Source organism: Anneissia japonica, unplaced genomic scaffold (assembly GCF_011630105.1).
Source record: "Anneissia japonica isolate Jap-2015-1 unplaced genomic scaffold, ASM1163010v1 scaffold287938_len408866_cov212, whole genome shotgun sequence".
Lineage (NCBI taxonomy): Eukaryota > Metazoa > Echinodermata > Crinoidea > Comatulida > Comatulidae > Anneissia > Anneissia japonica.
Genome location: NW_022696173.1, coordinates 398,753 through 409,287, shown reverse-complemented (window position 1 = coordinate 409,287; position 10,535 = coordinate 398,753). Strand labels below are relative to the sequence as shown.

Sequence of the window (10,535 nt, the reverse complement as noted above, 5' to 3'; positions counted from 1 at the left end):
TACATATATTAGGTCATTTTCTTAGCTTTGCCAAAATAAATAAGTATTATCAAACAATCTTTCAATCAATCGTTTCAGGGTGGGTCCAGGAGACATGGGTTTATCCCAACCCCCCAAAAATGAAGAAGAAAGGGAGAAGAAAGACCAGAAAGAAGAGAGCATGACGTCACTGTAGGCCTACTCCAAAACAACCTATTTTTTTTAATGTCTGTTGTCTCCACCATTTCTAAACAAAATTCTTTCTCTATATCAGGCCCTTATGGGTGGATGGATTTATTCGGTGTAAACACCAAGGATAACCCACAAAAGTCGGAAAAATACTTGTTTCCAGTGAGGTCCTTCTGATGGTGATTGGGCACTACATCGGCAGTGGCCTAACGATGGGCCCGGGGCCCAGTGGTTTTCTGAGAATGGGGTCCCCTTTTTGATCCGGTCAACACTTTGATTGTGGGAATTTAAATTTGCTCGTTTTTCTAATATTTGGCATTGTATTCTAGATTGCTTTTAACAGGGAAATAAATTATATATCAGTTGCAGATTTAGGTATTCAAAATAGAGGGAATGTTGGTAGGGAGTGGCTTTCACACACCTATTCCACCTCAGCCCCAGCATGGTTGGGGCTAAGGTAAGATCATTTATGAATACGGCACCTCAAAGTGGCCGGAATTGGCACTCATATATTTAAAATGCGAGTATAATTTCCATTTTTAAAACAATTGGAAAATTGTAGGTGGCCCCAGGCCGACAGAGCCCCCATTAAACCTTCACGGATATACTATGATATATGTCTTACAGTCGATCTCAGAGACACATTAAGCTGTTATGTATCAACAAAGCCCTTTTGGGTAAGGGTGCCCGAGCGAGGACCCTATGGGTTGGGGAACCTTCGGGGTCCTAGGTGACGGGGGCCCTGCGGACCGCCGCATGGGAGCGCATAGTCGTTACACCACTGTACATCGGGAAACAATTTCCTACTCATTTCCAATTAGTATACTGCGTTCTTTAACGTGCACACAGGCAATAATGCACACGGAACCAACAGGTTAAATGTCTCATCCGAAAGACGGTGCGCTATCGTAACTTGCATTTCAGCCCTCCAACAGAAATACAAGGAAGAGCAGTGATGGGAATTCAATACACTACCTCATTCCTAAAGCCCCTTCCAATTTCCATCTTAGAAAACTTAAAGAACTTATCCTCCAAAAGGCTGGAAAGGATTCCCTGTACAGGCGAATGCTTTGTTCATTTTTAAGTCAGTAATTAAAACAACTATAATAATCTCACTACAATAATTATAATTGCAATAATAGTAATAATAATAATTATAATTGCAATAATAGTAATAATAATAATAATAATAATAATAATAATAATAATAATAATAATAATAATAATAATAATAATAATAAAATAATAATAATAATAATAATAATAATAATAATAATAATAATAATAATAATAATAATAAATAATAATAAATAATAATAATGGTTGTCTTTTTGCCCTTTAAACCTTTTTCCTTTTGCTGTTATTGGACTTCGCCCAGAAAGCGTTACTTAAGGCTTGGTAGTAATGTGTTAGATAGTAGTAGGAGCGCCCCACCCCCCTCCGCCATCCGAGAGCTCACGAGTTACGCAAATGGGTCCTGTTTATATTAATATGATAGGCCATAATTGGAATTTATGGGACAGTACATGAAACACCACACCGTTTCTGATATATAAACTGCAATACATTATTCAGCATCGAAAGAGCTTTCCAACGATACCAAACACGACTTTTTGGTGAGTTTATATACTTATTCTTATTTTATACACATTTTAAGTATATTTTGCGGATATTTTAAAACAAATAAACACCTATTTTTGAATTATGTTCCATTCTGGCATGAGTGACAGTAGTTTTTAAATGTCTGATTTGTTGCCTGTATATAAATAATGATTTTAGACACCAACATCATATCTGTAGCTTATTTAGTTCCAATATGCACATTTTAGATAAATTTGGCGGCCATTTTGAAAAATGGCCGCCATTTGTATACCAGGTGAAAAATCAAGTGTCAACAGGGCTTAGGGTGACCAGGACGGATTAATTAGGATATCTGGCTATGTTGACTGCTTCTAACATTCCACTCCCCCTAACTTGATTTCTAGGCCTCTTTTTTTATTTTTTTCCTAGTCTAATAGCTTTAATATCGACGTGTGCCTGGTGGGTTGTGTGAATCATGGTCTAGGTGTTTTTGTTTTTTACTAGCGGTGCTATTTGTGCTCAGCGAATTTCCAGACTGAGAGTACGGGGAGCAGACTTTACTCACCCATGACCCCTGACCTGACCTGACCTGACCTGACTATACGTCACATAAACCATTAATAGGGCCTGTAAGCTATTATTATTATTATGTAATAATGTTTATTGTGGGATATAGAAATTGTGCTTGAAATAAACGTTGGTGTGACACCTACAAGAGAGAAAAAAGCTATTCTTGCCTGAACGTTTTATTCTTATTCTTTATTTTTCGTCAAACAAATATATACACACATTTAGATAATAAACTGAATACCCTGTCAGGACGCAAAGGCTTGCTTTGCACTCGTACTAAGGCCTGTTTCTACTGGCGAGAAAGAACCGTTCGTTTTTAAGAATGGTTCTTTGTGGCAGTAGAAACGGGACTCTCGAGTTAACAGTTAATAGAAGATTATACAAACTATATCTGCGCTGACAATTTGTTAATAAAATATGCTGTGTATTGCCACTGTCTCTTATACACATCTAGATGTGTATAAGAGACAGCATGAGAAGCGTAGGTGAAAACGTATACCTGTACGTTGACATAATATAGACAAACAAAATTTATTCACTCCTGTGCGTAGCATTGTGTAATACAATGTCCTCGACGGTTAGTTGGACCTGTTCAACCATGAAGCCTTTGTGGTCTAGTGGTTATGACGCTCGCCTTGTCAGCGAGAGGTCGCAGGTTTGAATCCCATCGGAGGAATTTTATTACACAATGACTTTTTATAGGACTTTATTTGTTGAAAACCTACGATGTTTCATCATGTCCTTATTAAACACTGTATATGTACCTTTGATCATTTATATTATATTTATTCAACAGTGTTAACGGCTAACTTCCTTCAATATCATATATAATATACGACAGTATATTCCTAGCCGTATTGCCAGATTTATCTGGCCGAACGCCCTCTTGAGGCGTAGCATTGTGTAATACAATGTTCCCGACGGTTAATTTGGACCTGTTCAACCATGAAGCCTTTGTGACCTAGTGGTTATGACGCTCGCCTTGTTAGCGAGAGGTCGCAGGTTCGAATCCCGTCGGAGGAATTTTATTACACAATGACTTTTTATAGGACTTTGTTCGTTGAAAAGCTGCAAGGTAGCCTACGATGGTCCATCATGTCTTTATTAAACAATGTATATGTACCTTTGATCATTTATATTATATTTATTCAACAGTGTTTACAGCTAACTTCCTTCAATATCATATATATATATATATATATATATATATATATATATGTGTGTGTGTGTGTGTGTGTGTGTGCAATGCATTTATATATTAAATTAAAATATAACGGAAGATGAAACAAAGTCAAATATCTCAGCGTTTACCGGGACTCGATCCCAAGACGTTTTACATACATCGAGGACGTCATTACGAAAGAAAAATGTACATTCCACATTTTGAATACTAAACAGAAGGTTTGCAATAGAAAAAATACTTATTCGGATGAAGATGTAAGTCGTATGTGTTTTTACACAGCAGTAAATGTTACAGTAGCATAATATGTTTTCTCTCTAAAATCAACTGATGTTTATATTGTACGGCAGAGTTGATTAAAAGTCATCTTGTTTCTTTATCAATTGTGATTGCACTCGAGTCTCTATCAAGTTTGATATTGCCGGACACGTACGAAGACACATAAAACTTCTTTCGCGGCTTTCTTCGGACAACTTCACGCCAAGTCCTTTTAACGGCTTTGTTGAATTCCTTGTATTTAAATGTATAGATAAACGGGTTCCAGCAAAGATTTGAAGTTAATAACAAAACTGTAATTTTATTCAAATGCGCATTTATTTTTACTCCACAGTTTGAAAGAAGGTACAGGAGAATCTTCGGCGTCCAGCATATAAGGTACGTGATGAAAATAATAAGAACCGTTGATACTAAGCATTTATTTAATGCGTTATTAACATTTCGGGTGGATCTCTCCGGCATATCAATATTAGTGTTTGAACGTGCGTGTAATTTTAATGTTAAGTATATCTTGTAGTAAACGACTATAAATATCGCAGTGGGTACCATCCACTCGATGATGAAAATAAACACGCCATGGCCGATCATTAATGTTGTTTTTCCGTTCCAGTTGTAAACACATACCCTAAGTTCTGCGTCAGATTCTGACACTATAAACGAGTGAACACTACAGATGAAACCTGCAACGTACGTGACTGGTAGGGCTACCGGAACGGTGCGTCCTCTGAACAGGACAAGGTGCTTCATCGGTAAAACTATAGCATAGTACCTTTCAACAGTTAGATATACCATATTAAATGTTGAAGTTACTGCCAAAATCCAATAAAATGTCCGGATTTTACAAAACACATCCTGATCCTGCCAGATGCCGAGTGCCTGTGGTATTGGGTAAAATGGTAGGAACAATAAAGCGCTCATAAAATCAATCAGGCACTGATGGAACAACAATGAGTGCGTTACTGTTTTAGAAATTATTTTCATCCTTTTAAAAACATAGAGAGCTCCGGCATTTGCTACCAATCCCAGGCATCCAATAATCATGGAAAAGATCGTGAATAAATAGTCAGCCATTCGATCACTTACAGAATGATAAACAAGGCAAGCAATCGAACGCGTCGCAAAACGTGACACTATCAAGGAAATCAGTTGATGAGAAAGTTGCTCATATCTGGGAAACGTCCGAAAAATGAGTTTTACTCCGATGTAGCTGAATGCGTATTCTGTCAACGAAGTTTACAACGTCATAATATCAGACATAAGTATAATTTACAGCCCGTCATCCGAGTAATACGGTACTTAACGTCTTGTCAAAACAGCGTTTGAGAGCGACTTTTCCTTCTCAGTGAATGCTCTATGTAAAGCATCTGTAGGAGTATATATTTACTAAAGACTAAAGCTTACTGCTGACGATATCACTCACTCAGTGAAGTTATAAGTCACTTATTACTTAATGTCACTTTAAGCGTGTAAACGCATTTTTAATTACATAGAATTAACAACGCAGCAGACCCTGTCAATGTTGGGCTGATTAGTTGTAAACATTCAATTATGCATATACGCCATAGGTCTTGTAAACATAAAGTCTGTACAGCGATTTCCAAATTCAAATGTTCTTTTATTGGTTCAGCAGACCAAAAACGTAAAATATCCTCCCTTACTTTCTCATGTGCTTCTTGGTACTGAAATTAGCCCTAAACATGAGTCCGTTTTCTGATAACCCGGTTACTTATGATGACGTTAATAACACTTCGGATTTCCAGTGAGTCTGTAGTATAGCCTTTCGCATCCTGTTACCTGTTTCAGGTTTCCGTTTATGTATGCTCCATAAATTATTTAAAATCGTCTTACTATTAAATAAAATACAACGATATAAATCAGTATCTTCTTTTTCCATTTGTGGGTCGACAAGTCATCGACAAATTAATCGTCTGGAAATAAGAAAATACCGTATAATTAGAAAGATATTGACGTTGCAAAATGATCGGAAAAAAAATTATATATACTGTAATACTGTCATTTGTAATAACCTAAGAATGAAATAATAATACCATAATTGAATAAACGTGTAGCCCTTCCTACGTAATGCAGCAAATAACTACGCGAGTTCCAAGGTCGGTGTTTGTTCATATTTTTAATGTTTTACATTGAACTGCTATAACAATATAATTACACAATGACAAAAATAAATATCCAATATCCAAGCCTAAACATGTCTACAACATCAACATCAGTAAGCTACAATTTATACAATAAACACACATTTGCACAATAACAAATGATTTAATAAATAAAACATCAACTTGCAGGTGATTGCTCTACAAGCACAAGGGCTTCCCACGGAGGTAAATAACCCCCGTAACCCCCATCCCACACCGTCGAACAGGTCCAACCTGACGGTAATACCAAGTGTTGGATAGTTTTGTGCATACTCTTGATCTAGAATAATTCCAAGCCAACATAAGCTTCCATGTGTTTCCATGTTATCGCTACACGCTATCGCCGAAAGCGTTCTGTGATGTTGATTGAGCTCGGTGTCCGTAGAATCGCTCACCCTATCGGTGACTGGCCTACCTGGTTTAACTTTGCCAATTCGTTGCAGACGAATCGGGGTGCCTTCCCGATTGCGTCAGGGCAGCTAGTAATGCACCCTGATTCGTCTGCAACGCAATCGGCAGAGTTGAACCAGTTTCAACCTTCCCGACAACTATCGAGACTGTCGCGGTGAGCGATTCTATGGAAAAGGTCGGTTTTTATATATGAATCGCTCACCCTATTGGCGGCAGTCGCCGACAGTTGTCGGGAAGGTTGAACCTGGTTCAACTTTGCCGAATGCGTTGAAGACGAGTCAGGGTGAACTGCTAGCTAACCTGACGCAATCGGGAAGACACTCCGATTTGTCTGCTAACCCGAACTTCAGTTGGTTCTTCCCTATGGCAACGATTGCACTGGAAACAATGTAGTGACAGTGTAGCGAGTATAAGGAGACCAGGTTGTACGTAGAGCATGGAACATCTAATACTATTCCATGAGTTTCCCCATGATTTTTTTTATACCTTTGGCCAAAACATCAGGTGATTTTATATATTAATCGCCTGGCTGTAACGTGAGCTCATATCGTGCGACTGGCCCATGACAGTGTAACATAATAATGACGTCATAAAAACATAATTACCGTTACATAGTAATAATAGCAATGGTTTGTTTCTTTAAGGAGGCTGTATAGGAATTATCGACTGTATAATCATAAGTTATTACAGCGTCGTAAAATATTGTTAACAACCATGTTAGTTTGACGCTGGTTCAACTTTTCAATCAATTACTGATAATCATTAAATAACCGGCACATTGCAACATCACAATTCCATACTTCGTGTAATGTATTAAACCTAATGCAAGCGGATGAACTATGTTCGAGTACGTTACTCAAAGGCAATCTGGCGATAATGATAATGGTCTTTGTATCACCGAAGTGACATTACTTTTTAATCTATACCTATGGAGAAAATGAAGCACGTACGCGACAACAACGGATTGAGCCAAGAAGCTTATTTGATATTTGGAAGACTGCATTAATAATAATGGTGGACCATTAATATCAGGTGAAATAGAGATAATAATCATATCATGTGATAGGTCTAAAGGTACGATAAACAAAATGACAATACTGATAATAATAATTATAATAATAATAATAATGATAATTACTAATTCAAGTTGTAAGTACTATTATAGAGGCAAAATAATAATGATGATACTTGTAATAGTAGATATAGTAAGTAGGCCTATTGATATAATAGATAATTCTTAAATGACTGAGTGATCAATTCGGAATAAAACTATATACTGTAGGTCTAATACCGCTACTAATACGATAGTAGTATCAATATTAACAATAGCAGTATTATTGGAATTCAGGCCCGTACGCATGGGGTGGGGGTGCGATGGGTGCGAAACCCCCCTCCCCCCTAAAATTACCAAAGGTCCACATTTTGCAGGGTAGATAATTAAATAATCCCCCCAAAATTTGTCAACATTATTTAAAATAAGAAAAGAAATTTATATTCAAACTTAAGTCTGAAAGTGCTAAAGTCCGTGAGTCTGTGGAATTCCTTACCGTGCCTCTTCTATTTCAAATACAGGTACAGGTACCTAGATTAGTCACTGTGAAATCCCTCCCTGAGTCTCTTGAAATTTATAGATGCGCCACTGAAAACCGTTCATGTATCTTCAGAAATCGATTAAATAAGACGTCAAATTATCAAAAATGCCTACAAATTCGCACCCACCCAGTAAAGATACTGCGTACGGGCCTGGAATTAATCATGACTTAAGCTCACGGAACCAGTTTCAGAGACCTTATCATTAATAATACGGATGCAGTTTAAAATGGACAGACTGGTAATGAAAGTATTGAGTATTTCCCCTTGTTAATATGCCTTTTTTTCAAGTTTTCCATGTCCAGGGAATGGCTACTCCGTTTCATTTACAAATTGTGTTATACCTGTACTGTATAAGATTGAACAGGAAGATTGTTCTCAATTCTTCCTAATCATACAGTACCGTCTTGTTTGTGCTGCTGAGATTTTGTTGGTGTAAATGATTTTTTTTTTATCATTAAATTAATTGATATATATATATATATATATTATTTAAAAAGCGTTATTAAAATAAATATTATTATATAGGCCTAAACTTCATCATGATTAAAACTAGGCTAATGCATCTTTAGAATCCGCATGCCGTTGTTTTGTCGGCGTTTCATCGAACCACTTTCATAAAATCAAATGTACAGTATTGATAATAATCATTCTCTGTCTAAGCTCTCTTGACCATGATTGATTGAGAAGCTGCCAAACTAATCATAAACCCTAAATAAAGTATACTTTTAAGGCCATATAAAATCAATTGTTAGTTTCACATTCGAGAGTTGAAAGAAGCAATACTTTTACGATTATTTTAACTGTTGCTAAATTTATTTTTAGGCGAGTATCATCATCTCTTTCAGGAACTATATGACTGAGATCTGAATTTAGCACACCATAACAAGTTATGACCAACCGTAACTTTAGATAGCTAGCAGTCATTGGTATAGAAGAATATAAAAGTTCCAAGGGTCCAGGCTGCCTTCAGTTAGTAAATCCAAATTAATCTAAATTAATTCCACTCACACATGCATGCACTTTGCTCATATTCAGACCACGTTTTAGTCAAGCAATTATATATAAAGAATATGTTCATCTATTTCACATAAAAGTCAAGGTTTTCATAGCATACAAGCAAATCTTATCCTACCAGTAGCATAGTCTTTAGAGTATATAAATATATAAGTTACAGCATATTAACAAATAGTGTCTACTAATCTATGTAGAAACTTCCTATTTCCTATATCTTCAACATGTCACAAATATATAATTCTAAGAGAAATATACAGTAATTAGTAAGGCCTAAACTAATCGCTTTACTGAATTTATCCAACCTAAACATATGCACTTTTTTTTTATAAGGGACAGTAATTTTTTTTTCCAATTTCAAGCTCAAAATGTTCTTATTTTGTTCTTATTTTTACACACTATTCATAGATCGAAAATTACAGCAGTATATTACTGTACTGTACTGTGATAAAAAAAAAAACAAACCTCAGTTGACGGTTTGCCTCAATTTGCCCTCATTTTATTCTTAATTTTTAATAAATTTCAACCTCAGCGTTCCTATAAAAACAAAAATTATACCCTACCATATTTCAACACAAATATGACTACAGTAGAACCCCTGTTAGGGGACAGCTTCGGGACCAAAAAATGTGTCCCCTTAATAGGGGTGTCCCCTGAATAGGGGTACCCATATTCAGGGGACACTTACCAAAAACGTGAAATTGTCGCCTTAATAGGGGTTTTTGGCATATTTTCATATAAGGATGACATACAATTCTTCATAATTTTATTTTTATTGACATAATTAGTTACAGTAGAATTTATAACTAATTTATAGCAATAATTTCCATTTCATTTCTTTAGGCAAGAGCGCCAAGGATATGCCAATAAGTGAACTTAATCACCATCCTATGTGGGATATCCAAAACGCCGGGGTTACCCTCCATCCAATAACGACAGTTATTAAGAAATAACAATCATTATTAGGAAAAGTTAACTATAAAGTATTAATTTCTTTCTTAGTGAATTTTTTAAAATAACTTAACACATGAAAATATTGTAACAATTGTGATTTAGTCAGTCAATTACTGGTACTCAGTGCTACAATATTTTTTTTTCTAGTTACATCATATGCTTTTAAATCATTTGGGCGATTCCATGGTAACCGACGTTACAATTCATCCTTTAATTATAGTCACTTTATATTAAAAACATGAAAAATCTACAGGGAATTATCTTTTATTGCTACATGGTAGTACTATGGGAATGAAATATAGGAATTAAAAAGTTTAAATATATATATATATATAAATCATCAAAGAAAGGTAAATACAGTGTTCGAATAAAGGACATAATAATACATCGTGTAGCATAGATCTCAACGACTGTAGTCCTGTAAATAAATGAATAAAACAACTGTGTAATAAAATTCCTCTGGCGGGACTCGAACCTGCGACCTCTCGCTGTCAAGACGAGCGTCATAACCATTAGACCACGGAGGCTTCATGGTTGAACAGATTCAAATACCACCAGATACACTCCATTACACAATAGGTACGGCTAGAAACAAATAGTTGCGTATAATATAAATCGAGATAGCCGTTAACACT

General features: G+C 36.0%; 1 protein-coding gene across 2 annotated transcripts in view; it reads right to left on the bottom strand.

Annotated features, from left to right (window-relative positions):
- Positions 1-3,242: 3,242 nt before the first annotated feature.
- LOC117101734 (trace amine-associated receptor 9-like) overlaps positions 3,243-10,535 on the bottom strand; it is an 11,071-nt gene continuing 3,778 nt past the window's right edge. For both annotated transcript variants that reach the window (XM_033241773.1, XM_033241772.1), the window contains exon 2: positions 3,243-5,703. In XM_033241773.1, the coding sequence (XP_033097664.1) occupies positions 3,863-4,846 (984 nt within the window). In that variant the 5' untranslated portion in view covers positions 4,847-5,703 and the 3' untranslated portion in view covers positions 3,243-3,862. The remainder of the gene's footprint in view (positions 5,704-10,535) is intronic.